The sequence below is a fragment of the Artemia franciscana genome, chromosome 8 (assembly GCF_032884065.1).
Source record: "Artemia franciscana chromosome 8, ASM3288406v1, whole genome shotgun sequence".
Lineage (NCBI taxonomy): Eukaryota > Metazoa > Arthropoda > Branchiopoda > Anostraca > Artemiidae > Artemia > Artemia franciscana.
Genome location: NC_088870.1, coordinates 6,516,071 through 6,539,231, shown reverse-complemented (window position 1 = coordinate 6,539,231; position 23,161 = coordinate 6,516,071). Strand labels below are relative to the sequence as shown.

At 36.7% G+C, this 23,161-nt stretch overlaps 1 protein-coding gene across 8 annotated transcripts in view; it reads right to left on the bottom strand.

Annotated features, from left to right (window-relative positions):
• Positions 1–1,546: 1,546 nt before the first annotated feature.
• The window catches only part of LOC136029909 (protein-L-isoaspartate(D-aspartate) O-methyltransferase-like), a 47,202-nt gene continuing 25,587 nt past the window's right edge, over positions 1,547–23,161 (bottom strand). For 3 of the 8 annotated variants that reach the window (XM_065708416.1, XM_065708420.1, XM_065708419.1), the window contains exons 7-8: positions 21,532–21,716; positions 1,547–3,008 (exon numbers count right to left, since the gene is read on the bottom strand). In XM_065708416.1, coding sequence (XP_065564488.1) covers positions 21,540–21,716 — 177 coding nt within the window. In that variant the 3' untranslated portion in view covers positions 1,547–3,008; positions 21,532–21,539. The remainder of the gene's footprint in view (positions 3,009–21,531; positions 21,717–23,161) is intronic. The other 5 variants (XM_065708412.1, XM_065708414.1, XM_065708418.1 and 2 more) reach the window with 3 other exon arrangements.

The following is a 23,161-nucleotide window of genomic DNA, read 5'->3' as shown; positions in this document are numbered from 1 at the left end:
AGGGATCAAATGAATTATTTCTTAGATCGTACTGCCTTAGCGTTTATAAATAAATTAAAATGAAAATAAATAAATAACCAGCAAAGCTTTTAATTAAGCCTTACCATTACTTAAATATATCTATTTCACTTTACTTACACCACGGACTATGAAAACTTAAAAAAAAAACTAAAATAATGAGTATAAACTTGTCTATAATATACACAAATTATGTACTGAAGTAAGAGAAAACGTTTTTGCAATGGCTTTACCCACTTTTCTTTCCTTTTTAGTTACTATAACTTGTGAAATCCATGCTAAGACATATACTGCATGCAACTAATAACCAAATAAAATTTCAAATAACATCAAGATTGAACAACAAACCTTTTAAAGTTGTAATAACTGTGGCCGGTGTTTAAAAATATCCCCTCCCCTGCGGCTAGTTGGTCTCCAAGCACATCCGTCTTATAAAAAAAGGACTAGAACTTTCAACTTCTAATCTAACCGGGACCCTCCAAGGTTTCTGCGACCAACAGGTAGAGGTGAGGATGAAGATGGGGCAGTCCCCCTCCTGTAGGGAATAAATTGTTCTTATTTTGGGGTTTGATGTTACTCTTTACTTTCATAATAGCAGCGTATACCAGATATATTCCTAGAGATCATAAGGGAGTAGATATCAATTTCACATTTATAAGTGTTTTTAAAGTTTCTTTTGTACCCCCCCCCCCAAGCAAAAATCCTGGTTAGGGTCTGGCGATTATGCATTAATTTATTACCTCCACCTCCCCTTGCCTCTCCTTTAGAACTAATTCTGCATTTATCTGATGACTCAATGAGAGCTGAGATGTTTGACATCAATTGCATTAAGATGTTACTGCACCCTTTGAGATGTTTCCCTCCCTCCCTAACTATAAAACAATCAGAAAACCGTATTGTAGAAGTTTAAGTGCCTTTCTAAGCTCTTTAATTTGTCCACTTCTTAAAGATAATATTTGTTGCTGGGAAACTTAGGGACATTTTTCGCAGGGGGGTTTTCTACACGGGTGGAGAGATTGTCTCGGGTAATTTTCAGACGGGAGGAATTTTTTTGGAATAGTGGGGATGAATTTTCCTCCTAGATCCATACTATACGTTCCTTTAATTATTATTTATTAATATTATTTAATTATCTTATTATTTATAAAATCATTTCAATCCTACTACTACGAAATTAAAGGCGCTCTTCAATTTTTTTTATACAAGTTCCCCACATTAAGATGTCTTTTAGCTTGAGTCATAAAAGTAGGCAGGAGGCTTGTTTTAGCCCCCTCCCCATGCAGATTCCTCTATATTTATATTATATTCACCACAGTGGCCTATGTTCATCTTACAATCCTCTATTTTTTGTTTAGTTTTTACGTTTATTACATTAACTCTCCCCATTGGCTCGAAAGAAACGTCTATACATGTGCCTCGGTTGAGCAGTTTCCAGTACCCTCAACATCATACATACCCTCATACCCTCAACAATACATACCTCAACATACCTTCAACCTTCAACATAATACAGACATTGTCAAGAAACTGAAGTTGGTACATTTTAATGCAAAGCTCAAATCACAAAACAATACAGACTTTTAGTTTCACAAAAAAACAACTTATGCTTGCAGCAAACAACTTCATTAAACATAACTTCAGTAGACTAACTTTCGTAAGGAATTCATACCCATGTCATACCCAGATCATTTGATCAATCCTGAACCGAATAAAAAAAAAATTTAACGAGATTTCAGTATTTACAAAAATAACACAGAAAGTATCTGCTAAATATTTCAAACAGACATTATTATGTTATCAATGGTTGCATATTTAGTTTATGATATGGTTATTTGATTTGTCCATAGTTTAAAATATAAATTGTCATTAAATATGCAATCAAAATATCATAAGCAGACTTTATACGAACGACACAAGAGAAAAAGAAATAAAATCAAAAAAGAGAGTTATTACTCCCTTTTATTACTCCCGAAAAAGAGAGATATTACTTCCCAATAATTTCGCGGAAGAGGGTGCTTTAGTTTTGTTGATTTTTATCCTTTGTCTTTTTGAGAGCTAACAAAAAAATTTATTTTTTCAAAAGAGACAAAGAATCATGCTTTTCTAATGCCTGATTTATTTTCAAACGTTATATTAAACCAGCGAAAATAACTAAAAGTTAGACCCCACTTGATTGGTTCTTTTGTGTGAAATTTTAAGCCTGTAATAGTAAGGAAAAAGAGGTCTGGTGCCACAAGTTTTTCCAAGTAGTTCTATTTATCTGTGCCTTAAGCTTGTCTTACACTACACAAGAAGCTAGATCTATCAACGAACATGATATTTTAAGTTTTATATTTAACATATATCATTAATTATTTTTTCCAAGCATTTTCTTTCAAAAACTGTTCTAACATTTTTAAGGAAACACATTTTTTAGGAAAATTAGATGTTTTGTTTCTCTAATTTTCCAACAGATTTATAAAACATGAGTGTTATTTTTCAGAAATGCTAGTTTTAGAATTTCAGTGAAGTATCATGTCATGACCATGTCATGACCAATTCATGTTATTTGAAAGGATCCATGCCGAAGCTTAAGGCGCCTAACAATGAACCTTCAGTTTTAGTTTTGAAAACCGTTAAAATTTAGTATCCACAATTTAAAATGAAAAGAAAGCCTTGGAGTCATTAGTCCATTTTGTAAAGTAACAAAATATGGTCAAAATACACAGAGATTAAAAGTATTTAAGACGAAGGCGATAAAGTTGGAGGAGACACCCAAAATGTCGAAATTTCACGGTCCCCCAAAAGATGAAGATTTCTCACGACCTGTAGGGGCAGCTTCTAACCTCCTAAAATTAATTTTGCAAAGAGCGGATTAAGCCAGATTAAAATTCAATTAAAGAAAAGTCTTATTTACACGTTAGCACGTTAATACCAGAAACAGCAAAAATATGAAAAAACGAGTTATGCGACCATTTTATAAATCTTTGACCTTGAAAATCTTCCTTCTCCTGAAAAAAAATATAATTACTTTAAGCTAGAAAAGAAAAGCGAAAAAGTTTAGGACGCTAAAATTCATTCCATCTACAATTTAATCCCTGCAGTGTGTCGCAGCTCCTCCCCCCCCCCCAGTCCCTAAATATCTAATTTATTCTACAAATTCCTCAACCCCATTCTGTAAAATAAGCGGTCAAACTTTTGTGACTATTGGTTTTCTACTTTATATCATACCTAGTTGATAAAAAATAATAAAAAAAAAAAAAGGTTTCTTCACATTGAAGTAAAGAGAAATCGTTGAAGCTTAGAACGGACTGAAACTGGACCAACACCAAGGCCTCGTGAAAAGCCTTGGGTTACAGTTTTGAAGCAACATTAGCTACTATGTCTACAGGTTTAGATTTGAAGCCTCTAAAGACACAACAGAATCCTAGTATCTAAAATTTGATTTAGGTAGTTCCATCTTACATATGCGAAGGACAAGGATGTAGCTCCTCCCCCAAAGAAGCCCAATCGTGCAGAGACACCCGAGATCATAACTGTAGCTTTTGATCAAGTGATCTTGAACTAATATCACCAGTTCACCTAATAACTAGGCTGGTGAAGAGATAACCCTGCGCCCAGACCCCCAAGGTCTGGTCAGGTTCAGACCATATAACCGAACAACTAATAATCTAGCTCATCAAGTTAGGCTGGAGCCTTGTGGCCCCTTCAAAAGAATGTTGGGACCCCCCTTTCTCCTTTCAAGCAGATTTCCAACCTCATAAACTTGGTAAAGTATTTCTAGAAAATTAACTGCTACTTGTGACTAGGTTTGATTGATGCTCAAAAAGTTTATTTGGTAGGTACCAAATGAGCTCATTTATATAGGGAAAAAAGAAATCACCAGTGCAACAGCATAAAACACAGAAACAAACGCACACCATAAAACCAAACATAAAAAAAATAATAATAAATAATAATTATTAACTAAAAATAATACATAAAATATATAAAAAATAAATAGATAATAAAAAAAAATATAAAAACAAAAAAGAAAACAGAAGGAGAAAGGAAGACTGTTTTCCTACTTTAGTAATTAATATAGATAAGTACTTGAACGAGGCTGTAACCCTACTCATCCATCCCATTACATAGGTCAAACTGCATAGCCATACACAATCAACCGTAAAGAATAGTCCATGGACAGGCAGTCGTGTCGCAAGTAAGTATAGGTCGTCATATATCGAATATTTAAAACAATAGATAAGACAAATAGTTCAAAGGCGACCATCCAAGACAAAGGCTCATCAGGATAATACACACTTGCCTATAGGGTTTCGGCGCTTAAAATTCCCTACCCAGGCAAGTGTTTGGCGCTTAAAATTCCTTATCCAGGCAAGTGCCGTGCCTACCATAAGTTCCCTATGATATCTCCGTGCTAGGTGCTCATGTTCGTGTTCAGGTGCAAAAACCAACAAGGCGGAATTCCACTCTCCCTTTCCAACAAATTGCCTTGAAGCCTGACAAACTGTGTTAGATGTCCTGATTAAACTAATTTCCATTATCAATTACCATTACCCTTACCTATTACCAGCGGAGATAAGTTTGGCCCCGTACCACAAAAGCACAGGTGTGACACCAGTTCTTACTTTTCACCAAGTTTTGTCAACCTGATCTATAAGAAGTCATGATGACAAGAATAGAGGAACTACTACAATAGTCGGGTAAGATATGCAAAAACTAGGACAATTACCCTACTTTTACTTTCCGCCATATTTAGGTAAGATCCAACAGCCGCTTATGGTCGATATAGTGGTAATAAGAATTTAGGTGCCCTCTCTCTCTCCAACGGTGTGATTGCGTCTACCTTCCACTGTAAACTTAAAATCTAACTTCAAACCAATTTAGTTGGGATTCGAGAACCGCTGTCTGTGGACGGTCCTGATAAAAAAAGGCCTCAATCCCCTGACCCCCCCCCCCATACAAAGGACAAAACAGACTTAATCTCCAAAAAAAGAATTAAAACCATATCTCACAATCCCCATCGAGCTTCTCGATTCAACAAACCCTTCTGAAAGATAATCTGAAAAAAACAGGACCCCTACCTCTCCTCAAACAGTTCGTGGTAACGAACTGTAGTAAGGAGCGACCCGGCTCAATAGTAAACGAAACTTTAAAAATCGGAATTTTGATGCTAAAAGATACATCAAAAGAATCGGATTTTCATGCTGATTTTAAATATATAACTTTCATCAAATTTAATCTTTGTCATCAAAAGTTACGAGCCTGAGAAAATTTACCTTATTTTGGAAAATAGGGGGAAACACCCCCTAAAAGTCATAGAATCTTAACGAAAATTACACCATCCCATTCAGCGTATAAGAGAACCCTATAGCAAACATTTTAAGCTCCTATCTACAAAAATGTGGAATTTCGTATTTATTGCCAGAAGACAGATCACGGGTGCGTGTTTATTTGTTTGCTTTTTGTTTGTTTTTTTTTTCTTTTTCCCAGGGGTCATCGTATCGACCAAATGGTCCTAGCGTGTCGCAAGAGGGCTCATTCTAATGGAAATGAAAAGTTCTAGTGCCCTTTTTAAGTGACCAAAAAATTGGAGGGCACCTAGGCCCCCTCCCACGCTCATTTTTTTCCAAAAGTCAACAAATCAAAATTTTGAGATAGCCATTTTGTTCCACATAGTCGAAAATCATAATAACTATGTCTTTGGTGATGACTTACTCCCCCACAGTCCCTGGGGGAGAGGCTGCAAGTTAAAAACTTTGACCAGTGTTTACATATAGTAATGGTTATTGGGAAGTGTACAGACGTTTTCAGGCGGATTCTTATGGTTTTGCGGGTTAAGTTGAGGGGAGGGAGCTATGTGGGAGCATCTTTCCTTGGAGGAATATGTCATGGGGGATGAGAAACTCAATGAAAAGGGCGCAGGATTTTCTAGCATTACTATAAAAAAAAACAATGAAAAAATAAACATGAAAAAGTTTTTTCACTTGAAAGTAAGGAGTAGCATTAAAACTGAAAACGAACAGAGATTATTAAGCATATGAGGGGTTCTAAAAATAGTTTAGCATAAAGAGTGAGGTATTTAGGAGGAAATAAATACATCGCTCTTTATGCTAAAGTATTTCTAGTAATTTCAACTACTAATTCTACGGCCTTTCTGATTCAGGGGTCATTCTTAAAGAATTGGGACAAAACTTAAGATTTAGTATAAAGAGCGAGGTATTAACAAGAGGAAAAAACCCCTCATATACATAATAAAAATATAAGAATATAAAAGTTTTTTACGTAAGTTAATTCTTAAGTTACGTATATTTTTTACTAATAAAAACGTTCGTTAAAAATTAAAAGTTCTAGTTGCCTTTTTAAGTGACCAAAAAATTGGAGGGCAACTACGCCTCCTTCCCCACTCCTTATTTCTCAAAAGCCATTTAGCCAAAAAGAGAATTAGTATGCTAATTTCATTTTAATAATTTATGTGCGGAGAGCCAAAATCAAACATGCATTAATTCAAAAACGTTCAGAAATTAAATAAAAAAAAAAATAATTTTTTTAACTGAAAGTAAGGAGCGACATTAAAACTTAAAACGAACAGAAATTACTCCGTATATGAAACGGGTTTTCCCCTCCGCAATCCCTCGCTCTTTACGCTAAAGTTTGACTCTTTGCCACAATTCTAATTTTTAAAACAATTAAAAACTTTATCGTAAAGAGCGGGATGTCGAGGAGGAAAAGCCCCTTTCATATACGGAGTAATTTCTGTTCGTTTTAAGTTTTAATGTCGCTCCTTACTTTCAGTTAAAAAAAAACTAGTTTTTTTTAATTTAATCTCACAGAGGCTGAATCGGTTGTTGATTCATAAAGTGCTAAATAGTGCATCACATGTTACTTCTAAAGGTTTTCAAAAAACCTTCGTTAAGACATGGACTAATAGATTCCACTTCCTTCAATGGTTCAAATCGAGCCAAGATCCCCAAAGCTGGAACTAGGATATTAATTGTTGCTTTTCGTTAATCATAGCTGCGGCATCAGACGCAACCTAGTAAAGAACGAAGTCGATTTAAATTAAATTTAAAAAAACATGTTTTTTAACGGAAAGTAAGGAGCGGCATTTCAACTTAAAAAGAACAGAAATTACTTCGTATATGAAAGGGACTGCTTCCACACCAACGCCCCGCTCTTTACGCTAAAGTTAGACTCTTTCTCTTAACTCTACTTTTTGAAACAGTAAAAAACTTTAGCGTAAAGAGCGGGGCGATGATGAGGAAGCAGCCCCTTTCATATACGAAGTAATTTCTGTTCGTTTTAAGTTGAAATGCCGTTCCTTACTTTCCGTTTAAAAACTTGTTGTTTTTTTTTATTTAATTTCTGAACGTTTTTGAATCAATGCATGTTTTGATTTTGGCTCTCCGCAGATGAATAATTAAAACGAAATTTGCATATTTTTTTTTTTGGCTAAATGGCTTACTCATAGTTTTGATCGAATGCTTTTGAGAAAAAATGAGCGGGGGAGGAGGCCTAGTTGCCCTCACATTTTTCGTTACTTAAAAAGGCAACTAGAACTTTTAATTTTTTTACGAATGTTTTTATTAGTAAAAGATATACATAAAATACAAATTAGCTTACGTAACGAACTTCTGTATTCTCATGCTTTTATTACGTATATGAGGGGGTTCACCCACTCGTCAGTACCTCGCTCTTTACACTAAAGCTTAAATTGTGTCCCAATTTCTTGAGGACGACCCCTGAATCACAAAAGCCGTAGAATAAATAGTTGAAATTACTAAAAATACTTTAGTGTGAAGAGCGGGGTATTAGGAGGAGGTAAGCTCATAATATGCGTAATAATTTCTGCTCGTTTTAAGTTTTAATGCTTCTCCTTACTCTTAGTTGAAAAAAAAAATCATATTTATTTTTTCATTGTTTTTTTTTTAATGCTAGAAAATCCTGCGCTCCCTTCATGAAAACTTTCTCCCCCATGATAAATTTGTCCAAGGAAAGTTCCCCCAACGTATCCCCCTCTTCTAAACCCCCCCCCCAACCTAATAATCCCCCTGAAAACGTCTGTGCACTTCCAACTAACCTTTACTATATGTAAGCACTGGTCAAAGTTTGTAACTTGTAGCACCTCCCACGGGGACTGTGGGGGAGTAAGTCGTCCCCAAAGACATAGTTATAAGGTTTTTCGACTACGCTACATAAAATGGCTATCTCAGAATTTTGATGTGGTGACTTTGGGAAAATAATTAGCGTGGAAGGGGACCTAGGTGCCCTCCAATTTTTTTGTCACTTAAAAAGGGCACTAGAACGTTTCATTTCCGTTAGCATGAGCCCTCTCGAAAGATTCTAGGACCACTGGGTCGATACGATCATCCCTGGGGAAAGAAAACAAACAAACAAATAAACACGCATCCGTGATCTGCCTTCTGGCAAAAAATACAAAATTCCACATTTTTCTAGATAGGAGCTTGAAACTTTTACATTAGGGTTCTCTGATACGCTGAATCTGATGGTGTGATTTTCGTTAGGATTCTATGACTTTTAGGGGTTGTTACCCCCTATTTTCTAAAATAAGGCAAATTTTCTCAGGCTCGTAACTTCTGATGGGTGAGACTAAACTTGATTAAACCTACATATTTAAAATCAGCATTAAAATGCGATTCTTTCGATGTAGCTATTAGTATAAAATTCCTTTTTTTTGTTTTGGTTACTATTGAGCCGGGTCGCTCCTTACTACAGTTCGTTACCACGAACTGTTTGACAAGGATTTAAAAATTCATTTTGAGAAAAAACTGATAAGAGAAGAAGAATCATCATTTCAAGTTGATCCACAAATAGTAACTATTATTTCGATTAGGATTAATCTTGATGGTACAAGTCTGTAGCAAAAATAAATTTATGCAAATTGAAAAAATAGCCAGAAACCTCTCAAAAATGGTGTCGGATCAAAATGAAAACCACACCATCGGAATCAAGATAGCTGAAACCCCAAAATAGGAGAATTACAGTCCCCATCTTGAGCAACGAGGAAAATCACTTTTTTGCATGGGGAGCAGTGACGTGTCTCCTTGTTTTCTTCTCCCACTGCCGGTTTTGTCTTCGTCGCTAATGGGACAATGAAACAGCATAAATAGGTTTTTAACAACTCATTTGGAAGTTAATTTTATGTCAAATACTTTTTATAAGTAAAAATTTCAGTTAAGATTCATTTGACACCTGCTACTATCAAAAACTACAGAACTGCACACGGAAGTCGTTTGTCATCAAAAATCGAGCCCCTCTTTTCCCTAGTTTTTATGGTATGGATTGTTATATTGTCGCTGTAACTCATCATGTTCTGATCATATCCTGATATCCTGAACAAAGGGTATGGGTAACTTATAAGAGTAGAAACTGACACTAGTAAAACAAAATACCAACGTTATGTACCATGTGGCGACATTTAGCATCTTTTCAAACTCTGTAACCATTTTTCTTTCAGGTACTGAGATCAGATACCTACTGACATCAGATACGACTCTAATTTTACCAAATACACAAATTAAATTAATTATTCTTATTTTTATATTGAAAAGATGTTGAGTGTTCCCAAAAGCTAGATAGCGTTGCTGTTTTTTGTTTTTTTTTTTTTTTTTTTTTTTTTTTTTTTTTTTTTTGTTTTTTTTTTTTGTCGACACTCACGCCAATTTCCACTCTTATATCTTGCTCATACTTTTTGGTCCTGATGACAAGTATTTAAGGTCTAGACAGATGTAGCGTTTTCAAGTTAAAGATGGCCGTATTTATTCAACATGGGCTTACTCTGCGCCAGCTTCCAAACTAGAATGCTCTGTGTTTTTTAGGTTCAATTCAATTCAATTTACGCAAATAAAAAAAAAAGAACACATAACACCAATAATAATAAAGATCCTAGAAGCGAACTTGTTAAGGACCATAACAACAAAAAATTGAAAATGAAGGAGAGAAAAAAAAAAGAAAAGAGAGAACATGGATAATTAAAGGCAATTGGATAAAAATATAGAGAATTATAATATCAAAATTTTAGGACATTGTTATACAGCGTGCGAAAACTTGTGGATAACTCGACACTGGAAGGTATTAAATTCCATTGAAGTATGGATTTATAAATGGGGGATCGCTGGGCGGAAACACACTTGGGGACAATGAAGGAAGGGTTGGATGAACGGAGACAAAGGCCTTCAGAATAATTACTATTAAAATAAGATAATAAATGGAGAGAAAGATTTTTATGGTAAGCGGATTATGCAAGGGATAGATTTAATTTTTTGATGATTTGCTCAAAAAGGATAATACCAAAATCGGAGTACAAGTCCTGAGTGGGATATAGTCGGGGCAGCCAAAAAACTGCTTTGACGGCACGGTTTTGGGCAGATTTTAATTTATTGGTAACTGAAGGATAAGTATTGCCCCAAAGTCGGCAGTGTGAGATATATGGGTAAATTAAAGAGTAATAAAGGGTCACAATGATATCGGAAGGAAGAAAATAATTCACATAATTAATCATACTTACCTGTCGCAAGATTATGGCAACTTCGACCTGCGGAAGGAGATTGGTAGAATATTTTAGGCCAAGTGCTTGTTGAGCTTAATTTTTTTATAAGGGGTTCGAAATAATACAACCTGACTTTTCTTGTTGTTAATGGTCATGCAGTTAATGAGACACCACTCATGTACTCTATTCAGAAGGGTTTGAGTAGAGGTGACGACCGATGGTAAATTAGGACCGGTGATGAAAAAGTTTGCTATCGTCAGCAAAAAGTACTGGATGCACCGATGGACCCAGGTCCGTAACCAAATCATTAATATAAAGGAGAAAAAGTATTGGACCAAGAACAGAGCCCTGTGGGACGCCCCTCCGGACAGGTAGGGGATGTGAAGTCACCCCGCCCAGACTCACACTCTGTACTCCACCAGAGAGATAAGATTCGAACCATGAGAAAGGAACTCCACGAATCCCTAGGTTGTTGAGTTTACTTAATAAAACACTGTGATCAACCATGTCAAAGGCCTTTGAAAAATCCAGAAATATGCCGATACCAGGATTCTAAATAAAAACAAAGATGTAGATGTCAGAAGTAGAAGTAGAAGTAGATGTCACCCATATAGTAGCAAGAGCAGCAAGCCAAAAGCATTTTATTGCAAACATAAATACAACTCCAGGATTTTATTCGGCTATAGAAAAGTTGCACGTTTAAGTACTACTTGTATACTGTTTAATAACGTTACTTTACTGAAGCCAAATTGGATTCCTTGGTCTATTTTTAATAGAATTTAACAAAAAACAAGTTTATTTAAATGAAAATAAAGAGCAACATTAAAACTCAAAACGAACAGAAATTCTTCTGTAGATGGAAGGGTTGCCCCCCTCCTCAAAACCTTGCTCTTTACGCTATAGTTTGACTGTTTTTCCCCGTTTTTAAGAACGGCTATTGAAATACAGGGGCTGTTTAATTAGAATAGGAAGAATAGGAAAAGAATAGGAGTAGGGAGATCGGGATGAAACTTGATGGAAAGAATAAGCACAAGTTCTAGATATGTGATTGAAATAATTGGACCGGATCCACTCTCTTTGGGTAAGTTATCTGGGGGGTGGTAATTCAGAAAAATTAGAAAAATGGAGGTATTTTTAACTTAAGAACGGGTGACCAGATCTTAACGAAATTTGATATTTAGAAGGAACTCGTGTCTCAGAGCTCTTATTTCAAACCCCGACCAGATCTGGTGACATTGGGAGGAGTTGGAGGGGGAAGCCGGAAATCTTGGAAAACGCTTAGAGTCGAGAAATCGGGATGAAACTTGGTGGGTAGAATAAACAAATGTCGTAGATATGTGATTGACGTAACCGGACTGGATTCGCTTTCTTTGGGGGAGTTAGGGGAGTCCATGCTTTGGCGAGTTCGGTGCTTCTGGACGTACTAGGACGATGAAAATTGGTAGGCGTGTCAGGGACCTGCATAAATTGACTTGATAAAGTCGTTTTCCCCGATTCGACCATCTGGGGGGCTGAAGGGAGAGGAAAAATTATAAAAAATTAGGTATTTTTAACTTACGAGTGGGTGATCTTATCATAATGAATTTTGATATTTAGAAGAACCTCGTGTTTCAGAGCTCTTATTTTAAATCCCAACCAACATTAAGCCTCTGATTTTCCTTTTAAATCAATCTATTGATTCTTAGTATTTTTCTAGAGCTCATGCCATATGAGCTCTTGGCTCTTCCGACCTCGTCACAAGTGCCATATGAGCTCTCAGCTCTTGTTTAATTTCCGATCTTTTTTCAAATAATGCCGGTAAATCTGGCTCATCTACCATAAAATATACTCACCTTCCCTCACGGGAAACTCCTGGGAAATTTTCTCCCCCGTAAAATTCCCTCCAGACAGTTCCATCCTCACTGAAAATCCCCCCACTCCATCTCCATCTTTTGGATTACTTAAAAAGGACAATAGAACTTACAATTTCCGTTCGAATCCACCCTGTCCCGATCTCATAGGACCATTATTTAGATACGATCACCCCTAAAAAGAAAAAAAAAAAAAGCCCATCCATGATCTTCTTTCTGGCAAAAGAAAAAAGAAAAACAGATGCAGAATTCCACGTTCTGAATATAGGAGCTTGAAACGTCTACAGAGAGGTTCTCTGATATGCTGAATCAGAGGGTTCACTTAGTTGAAAACAATTTCAAAAGCTCCGTCAGGCCGAGAAAGAATTTTATGGCACATGTGTACTCAAGATGGAGGGAGCAGCCCCATTTCATATGAGGCTGATCAGAGTTAGGGGAGTCTATGCACAGTATTTGGTTAATACACATTATGGTTATTGCGTGCGTCACGACCTTACAAAAGAGGGCCTTCACCCAGGGCAACCAGAAATTTTAAACACGTAAAAAAAAATCTATAAGCGAGGAAGAACCGTCATTTGAAGCTGATTCAAGGATGACAACTATGATTTCAGCTAATTTTAATAGTAAAAAAGAAATTGTGTTCGAAACAGGGCCTCAAACCACACAAAAATGGTGTTGGGATAAAACGAAAACCGCAGCAATCCAAATCTCCGTAGCCCAACCTCATTTAAGAGAATTACCAAGTGTGTGTCTGTGTTTGCACGGGTCTGCATGTTTGGGTACGCAATACAATAAGCTAAACTAATAGAACTAGAAACATGAGTCTTTATTATTTACATAATTATATAATAATATTATCTATATATTATATATAATAATGCGATAATATGTATAATATAAGACGATAATACTATAAATTGTCGTACATGAATTGTTCGATAAATTTATTATAAATATGCGATAGTATCATAATATTATGCGTTAATATTTATAATATTATCTATATATCTAGCAATGTTATCTATAGGCCTACATAATAGTACAATAAATTAATATTATATAAAATGATGCGATAATATTTATAATATTGTAATGTTATGCGATAATATTGAATTATGCGATAATATCATAAATTGTCGTCGATAAATTGTGCGATAAATCCTTATGATGACCTTTTGCTAGTAAAACAAGCACAAACAGTTGGCACTGAAATGAGAAGTGCATGGATCAAATGAAGTTCTAAATAACAAGCATGAGAAGGAAAAGTCTGTCAATTGCGATAATTACCCCCCCCCCCCTCCCTGAATTTTTGTCCCCTCTAGATTCTTAGCGTGTTTTTGGGTATTTTCATTGAAAATTCTGCTTTTAGTATTTCCATTAAAAGAAAAAATCCAACTTCAACAATATTCCCCCCCCAAAAAAAAATTTTGAAAACCACATTCTCACCCTTACATTGTCGTTAATTGATGTCCCTAACGAAGGAGTCATTTATAGCTTATAATAGCTTTTCCATGACACAATAATTGAAAATTTCCAAGAAATCTGCCATAAGCGGGAGGTTTTAACCCATTACCTCTTTCCTAACATGTAGGTATCGTAATAAATTTGACAATGATCTGATCAAGGACTGATCAACGTTACATGCTTCCATCATTCTTCCAGTCATTGCTTTCCGTCATTGCTATGATTTTTGGTATCCGTCATTGCATGATTTTTGGTATAGTATTGGTATCCGTCATTGCTTTCCGTTGCGATGATGTCATTGTATAGCACAATTTTACCATAAACTTTAATTACCATACCCATAATCATCTTATTATAAACATTTTGAAAACTACAAAATTATCTTTATTACACAAAGTTGTACATTAGTTCCATAAAATTGTAAAATGAAAAGGAAACTAAGAAAAGGAAGAAAATTTACTGTTGACGTTGGACATCTGCCAGTAGTCTAGTTCCGAAAATAAAAACTTCAAGAAGAAAACTGATCATGGATACTCCAATTGTTTACAAAATAAAAGTTGATTTGATTATCAAGAAAGTTGGCAAAGGAAGCGAAAAGCAGCAGCCTATTCTGAATTCCTCTTACACAGTTGAAAAAGTTCAAGACAAACTTGAAGTCAGCTTAAACCTTATAGATACAGAAAACTTTGAATGTTGCTATAGACAACAATTCTACCCAGGGTCATTAATTATTAAGGAGGAAAAAACTGTTATTCTACCTACCTGGCCAGTAAAAACCGTACAAATCTGTTTGCAAAATCAAGCACATCCTATTGAAGGACAACAGGTAAATGCAGTTAATTCAGTGAAAATGATACGAGTGGTTCTAAATTTGCAATGGACACCCATGTTAGCAATGCGTTTGAATATTCAACCTGACTGGTCAAGAATATGTTATGATTTAGAGTTGTCAGACCCTCGAATTTTAGTTTCAAGTTCAGAGATGAAAGGACTCGTGACAAAAACCGAGGGATCCCTAAACCTCAAATGCAAACATAGAGATACGTTAAGTATCTCTTTAAAGGCAAGAGGGAGAGATGTGGAAATAGGCTCTGGAGATCTTTCGATATTTAAACTCCTTCTATCAGAAGGAGCCAATCAACAGATGAAACAAGACGTTCAAATCAAACGCAACAACGAGTCCTTAATTCTGCTCCCTTTTTTATTCACTATTGAAGACAAGAAGCTGCATAGAAAACTTATAAATTTGGAATACGATCATCTAAAAATGAGCGAGTTGTTAACAAAAGAATTAGAGTTTAAAAACCTTGAGACTAATAGAGTCGGAATATAAGACTTTAAAGTCGGAATAAGACCCAGGAATAAGACTTTGTCTACTGGAATTATATGGATGGCTCTAGCCAAGTCTTGTATGGGGGCAACGGTGACAACCTTCTCTGGTGCCAGGAAAGTGGAAGGTACAAATACTGATGATTTCAGTCACCGTCAAGCTACAATGTACAGGATGGCTGGTAGGCCCCAATCGGCACAGATAGTTGTCAAAGCTCCAGTTGCCGAGTGCTGTTTATACAAACAGGTGAGCCTGTCAGCTAGCATAGCGGCAGCTGGTATCGAACCCAGTGGTCCCTATTGCCAAGCAGAGATCAATCCACTGAGCTATCACAGGGGTTAACAAGTGCTAGCACACTGACCATCCATCCCCGTGACTAACCACGAGGCATGGTATTTTGTGGCATATACTCCCAATATTGGATACAATGAAGCCAGTAATGACTGCCAAAATCATGCCTTGGGGTACCCCTGGACACATGAAGAGCAAGTTGCGGTCCTCGAGAAGCAACCTGAGGACGAAGAAAGGTGTTCTCTTGCCTTGCCAGAGCATCAAGAACCTTTGAGGCTCTTCCACAAATAGGAAAAATTGGAGAAAGACACACCTGAAGAATGAAGGGACGCCATCAGCCCAGTTGCTACTGGTGCTTGTTGGAGACAATTTCTTTATGGTACAGAGGCAATAGGTCTTAGTGGCCTAGGTCTCAGCCCAGTTTTGTGACTCTGCCAATAATGACGACTCTCTTACTTAGACGAGTTTGTGGGAGGTGGCAATCCAAGACCACGAGTATTTTTGGTAACCAGATTGTGTTGAACACGCTATTAATATAATAACAGAAGAACGAGTTGATGACAGAAAGATGAAGGATCACGAACCACAAAAATTATTTTGTTGGTAATCTAGCTGCGGTCAAGGGAAAAGCAGAATACCCTCAAATAATTACGTTCTGAGTCCATATTCAAGAGAGCACGTACTGAAACCACAAACAGATAGATTCTCAGATCACATTTTGAGATCGTTCAAAATTAGAAACGGTTTTAGAATTTGAATATTCAAGCAACTAAAACTTCCTTAAATTGCCAACTTCTGACGTAAACTATAAATTCGAATCAAAAATGTTCAAATGCACCAGTTCCTATATATCTGAAAAAATTCCAATCTTTAATTTTAAGTAAAAAGGAAACCCACTCAGAATGATTATTATGCGCAATACTGGCCAAACCGACGCCCCTTCAGTGAAAGAGGGTCATCACGAACTTTTGGTCGAACGGTTTTTCAGCCCACAGGAAAGACAGAATTGGTCCTATTCTTGGAGTGGCGCAATCCTTCTCTTTTCAAAAAAAAATAATTTTCAACGAACGGTAATTAAGGAGTCCGCATCAGCAGCATAAATCAGAAAACCAAAATTACCGCAGATTTTACCATTCAACAAAAAAATGTTTTGAACTCCCACTAGTGTAGAACTTTCGTAATGATTTCAATATTCTAAACAGCTAAATCTTTAAATATAATTTTTATATACTTGTAGCTTTATTTCTTTTATAGACATCATATATATTCGCTGGAACAGCTAACACACAAACGCATGCAAATAGTTCTCAAAATTGGTTCAACTAAACCATTTTTCCCATGTATCATCATTGTTCAGAAGTCCAGGCTGCATAACAGCTTCTTCAGAAGAGGTATGAAAAATTCTACAAACAATTTTAAAAAACACTTCAAACACTTCAAAACACAAACACTTCAAAGGAAAGCTCCACACTGACACGGAGTAAGAACATTCGTAAGCAAAATAGTTGAACGGTAAATCACAAAATCGTAATATCAATCGGAAACTAAACTAACTGAATGCATTCTACTAGTTATTTTCTCCGTCTCCCTGTTTCTGCCGGGTCCATTTATGGATACTGTTTTTAAACAAATACATATTGCTTAGGAACATCGAAGCATGATGACCCTCTAGCTGTTGGGTTCTCCTGACTGAGCTTAAACTTTGTAGTTAGTTTTGCAATTTTTAGGTAGCTTCTTGCATCCTTTGAAGTATATTACGTCCATTAAAACATCTGTCTCACAGATTAGGAAGATATCGGACATTGTTTTCCAGTTGTTACACTGTTTTGTTATGGAAAAAATGCTGTGAAGAGTGTAGTCCACTTCTCCAGGGAGGTTTTCCCCTGGTGTCGTTGGGTTTCTAAAAGTCTTTTTGACTGTATAGACAAGAAGATGAGAATGTGGAATGATTATTTAAGAGAATCGATGCAGAATATCGTTGTTGTAGCCACTTTCTTGATATTTAAACCAATGTATTTTCCTTGTTATTCAAGACAAGTTTCAAGACTTGTTATTCATTATTTATTATCCACATATATAAAAATTTAGTATAAATCCTACAATGGCAGAAGAAACAGCCGAGGAATCAAATCGTGCGAGAAATTTTAGTATAAATCCTACAATGGCAGAAGAAACAGCCGACGAAGCGGCTTAAAGAGATAATGCCAAAAGGCTTGCGGCTAAAAGAGAAAGTAACAAAAGAAAGCATGCCGAGGAATCACAAAAACAACGTCAAAACATGCATACGGCTCAAAGAGATAATGCCAAAAGGAAGCTTGCCGAGGAATCACAAGAACAACGTGAAAATTATCGCCTGGCATTCAGGTACAGCCAGTCGATGATTATAACTTGAGTAGATGTGTTCAAATCGGGACTATGTCCAAAATTTGTCCCTATTGCAAGGCCTTGAAATTTAATGGTGAAACAATGGGAATGTGTTGCGCCTCAGAAAAAGTTAAATTTCCTCAACTGGCTGCACCACCAGAGCCACTGATTCAAACAACAAGTAACAGTTGTTTCTTACTGAAAACAGTAAGTTTCTAGAAATCTGGGAATATTAAAAAAAAAACCAAGCAGTTTCTTCCTGTTAAGATCCTTCATCTTCTTTATTTTTTGGTGATACAGTCCCATATCCGATGCTACTCTCTTGTCTGGACGGCGACATTTAAATCCCGTGCAAACATGATTAGAAAACCATAAATCAAAAAGCATTAAATCTAATTAACGAAATAGATTCTTTATTTTCTTTCGATAGTTTGGGAGTTTTTAATGTATGTATGTATGTATATATATGTTTATTTCCCGTCATATTGCAAAAAAAAAAATACAAAACTGACGGAGAAACAAAAGAAAAGAAAAACAACAAACATTCAAAAACGAAATCAAACTCAGCACTTATAACATGAAAAAACTATCGGAAAACACTTAGCAAAGTGCTATTACTGCCCAGACGTGTTGTATAACGCTCATTTCGCTTTTCTACTGTACGCACTGGACTAGCTACTCCGTAACGTGTTGACAGAGTTGCATTACTGGTCCATAGAGACAATTTAAGTAGATATTTTGCATATTTGTAAAGCACTTCTTTCAGCTGACATCTGTCAGCGAGAAAAGAGACCAAAATGGGGCAAGCGCAAGCAAATGGGGAACTAAAAAAGCATTATATGAAGTAGCACGGGAGCGATGGTTAAACTTGAACTTCTGCGATACCAACAGGCCATATGCCTTCCTAGTTTTATCCGCAAAAAAATCTTTAAGCAAGACCCGTGTCGATCAGAGATTTTTTCCAATTTGGACTCCAAGGGACGTAAGACGTTCTTGGTCTTGTATGACGTGCACACCAAGAGATAAAGCAGCGGGATCTTGGCAACGGCGATTAAAAACTAGAATCTCACTATTACTATGATTAAAATTGAGACCAATACGATTATATTCGTCTGACAATATACGAAAGTTTTCTTCAATCCCTGCTTGTGTTCTACTTACATTCAGTACGTCATCTGCGTAATATACTAATGAAGCGTATATTCCTTTGAAAATGCATGTCGTGAGGGCTTTTTGCTGGGGCTCGGTTACGCTGTTATTCAACAGGGGCGGGGAGGCCAGAGCTCCTCGTCTAATACCTTTTTAATGGGTATTAGCAGGGTAAGATCTACAACACCATGTAAAACAGGGACCTTACTCTAGCATTCAGCTTTCTATACATGTCGGGTATAGCCCTAACTACCGAAGGGTCCGTACCGCGTTTATATGCTATCAGCAGTATCTGGACCCTAGGAACACCCTAGGAAGGGTGTGCGAAAGCACTGGATGGCTGGCCCCCAACCCCCCATTGCACTTCCTGGCTGAAGGGCCAAGAAACGGAGATCAGCACCGCCGGTACGGACTGTAAAGTCTAATGCCGTATCCTTTACCTTTTCCTTTTTTACTTTTTTTACCAGCAGTATCTGTGCATGTATGTCGGAGTCAAATGCTCTAGACACGTATAGCCCAGCAAAAAACAGTACTTCATCATTTTTAGCGGTATGAAGTAACACATTTGCAATGAGATGATGAGCATGTTCACGACCTACACCTTTCTTAAAACCAAATTGGTTCTCTGGCAAGTAACACTTACTAGAAACTTCATCAACAACCAACAGCTCAAATACTTTGCATAAAACAGGAGAAACAGTAATTGGCCTAAAGGAGGAACAACAGTCAGCTGACTTTCCTTTTTTCAAAATAGGACTAATTAAACCAGTACTGAATAAATTGGGGACAATACCAGTAACAAAAATCATTTGGTACAGTAGTGATAAATGTTCAACTAAGACACAAGAACCGAATTCCAAGTGCTTCGCACAAATCGAATCCGCACCACGGGAAGTCTTTTTTCGTGGTTTCAGGATGCATTTCGTGACCATTGATGGGGTTACGACGAAACCGAGGTCATTAGCAGACTCGAGCAAGAGCCCGTCAAGTTCTTTCTCAAACTTACTCTCGAGCAAAGGATCGGGACTGGAAAATTCACCTTTAAAGTAGTTGTGCCACTTTTCAGTACTGATTAGAACATCACTGCAAGATTTAGACTTATCATGCCTTAGAACATTCCAAATAAAATTGGGATCACTTTTACCCTTGCTAGGCATTTCGGCTATAGACTTTACCTGGTGACTTTTTAACACTTTTGCAAAATAGCGCTTTGTGTAGAGACGGATTTCATTCACCACTCCACTGCGCGGCCTGCCACACTCCCTCCAGACATGGAACCAGAATTTTGACTTTACACAGGAATCGACGATATCTGGATTACCTGACCAGCCAGGTTTTTCGGTTCCAACTCGAAACCTCCGGACTGGGACACTCGCACGCTCAGGGACACGCAAGGCATGTACAATTTCAGCATAATAAATATTTAGCAGAATTTGCTGCTTATGCACGCTAATAGACGATTTCTGAGAGAGAAGCTGAAAAGGTACTTTAATTTTAGTAAGGATACCATCACTTATACCAAGAAAGGTGAGCAAATCAGTTTTTTTCCCAGTCACTTATTTCGCGCCACTTGCTACAGCTACTTGACTGGGTAGACTCGGGAGGCATCAGACTAATGGGAAAAATGTTACTGATCGGCAAATGGTCAGAGGTCTGGAACGAAGTTACAACTGCAGTTTTTGAGTCTGGTTTTATTTCGGGAGAGCAAAACATAAAATCAAGCAAGAAACAAAATTGCTCACTTTTTGTTTACAAATACTTTTAATCTCTACTACCAGAATACTTTTCAATAAATGTGTCTGTGGCTGAAACACGCCAGGGAAGAACACAGTATAGAAGCCTGTTGGTTGTTCCGTATACGCCATGTGTTCGGTCTGATTTTTCACTTGACATTTTATGTTCACGATTTTGGAATGACCTACCAGAGGTAATTATAAGTAAACCGAGTCTTGCATCATTTAAAATATATCCGAAAAAACATCTGAGTAAAAAGCGTTAGGTAACTGTAAGTAATTTGAAATGATATCGAATGAATGTAAAAGGGGATGTATAATTATTTATAATTTTAGTATTAATTTTGAGAGCGACATCAGATCTTGTTTTCTCCCGTTAAAATTGAGGTTGAAGTTTTGTTTTAGTGTTTTTAATTGAGTTATTTTGAGGCAATTTGACTTCATGCTGGCTAGCAAATGGAGGACCAACAATATGTGTTGTAATTAACAGTGTTATTTAATGTTTCCTCAACAGAATCATCAAAAAGGACCAAATTAATATGAATTATGGGCCAGAACTTATTTTTAAGAAGTATTTATGAGTGTATGTAATTTAAATGTAATATATTATTAAAACCGATCTGAATGGAATTTAAAAGTAAAGATCAATCGTTCTAAGCACAGTCCTCCTCGGGACAGTCATACTGGGAAGATTAATTTAAGAATGATCTCACCAAATTCTTACTCCAAATAGGCCATAGTAGAAAAAGATCTGAAACCACTTGGTGGTAGAATTTATCAACGTGTAATTATGTGAGTTAACTATATAAGTTTACTAAAGTACAAGGTTAGTTGAATACTCACAGGCAGGCTTACCACTTTGTGTATTGCGAATCCTTGTCAGTGAGAGGCACATACATAACGTCCATAAGCGACTGGCGAACAATTTGTCCATCAAGCAATTTATCAATTTGTTCTAGTGCTTGCATACCCAACTTGTTCCCGACTGGTATTACCATTCTTCCTCCAGGGGCTAACTGTTTAATCAGCTAAACCGAAAAAATAAAAGCTTTTAGCCATAACCAGCAAGGATAAATCTCATGCACAAAATAGCAAAATTTAGAAAATTTGCCCCTTTTCCTCCTAGACATACTAACTTGAAGCAGTCCCAGGTGTTTTCGTCTCATCTGGGATCTTAAATTTAGATGTTTCGCGGGGATTTTTTAACCTTGAGCTCATCAGACTCTCTATGATTGAGCTTACAGAGTCACACCATTAGCCTCCACCCCAATCCAAAGGGCTGGTAACACCAGGACTCAAACCCTGCCTTAAAGGAAATGGGATTGCAAGTTCAGCGCCATCTTAGAAATACTACCTTACAATCCCTCCACTTATATTTTGGGCTGTACCTACGCCAGAAATGTAGTATTATATTATAATTAGTGTCGTAGTTTCTCGCTGACAAAAGAAATTGGATGTGATACTTCAAGACAAAAACTTAGAAAGCATAGCTAGCAATGTTTACAAATAGAAAAATTAAAATTATATTTACATGGCGTTGGAAATGTTCCTCTGCTCTTTTGCAGAAGAGGAGACAGAATGAAAATTGTATTTAAGTAACTTTAAATTTGTGCAAGAGACTATCCGAAAATCTGAACTAATCAAGAAATCAGGTCATGATTTTTAAATAGGCCAAGACGAGTTCTTCAAAAACACTCGTAACAAATTTTGAAATTAAAATACTAGATTTTGACAGGTAAAGTACGTTTGTTTAAAACTTAACGCAGTTTTTCGACTTCATTAATGCCACGAGACATGAAAAACAGAGAATAGGACAAAAATAGGGTCAGTCACTTCAGAACCTCCTTTAATTTGGTCACCGAACTTGGTTCATGACCTTGTGTAATTCTGTCACTTTCACCGAGAATGCAGAGAATGTCGGGCTAAAGATAAACATTGACAAATCGAAGAGCATGGCCACCACAAGCTCGTCACTTGTTCACCATTGCAAAAACAAGGACCTAGAGCAAGTTCAGGAATTCAAGTACCTGGGTAGCTGAATCGACTGTGAGAGAGAGATTTCGACCAACATTAAACGTGGGATTAGACAACCTACAGGTGCCTTTAATAGACTGAAGCCAACTTGGAGAAGTAACAAATATCCAAGGTGACTGAAGCTCCGACTCTTCAACAGCAATGTATTCTCAACTCTTCTTTACGCAAGGGAATGTTGGAAAATAAAGACCCAGCTTGAAAAAAAGTATCCTCGCAGTTGAAAATATGAGCCTCAGAAGAATCTTGAATACAAGTGGACAACAAAAAAATTACAAATGCAGAAATACGCAAAAAAAAAAAAAACAGGTCAACCTCTAGTCATTAAGTTGCGGAAAAGAAGACGGTGGACATACCTGGGACACATTCTTCGTATGGAAGAGAGTCGCTTTTCTCAAACAACCTATGAATGGATGCCAGACGGTAGAAGAAAGCGAAGACA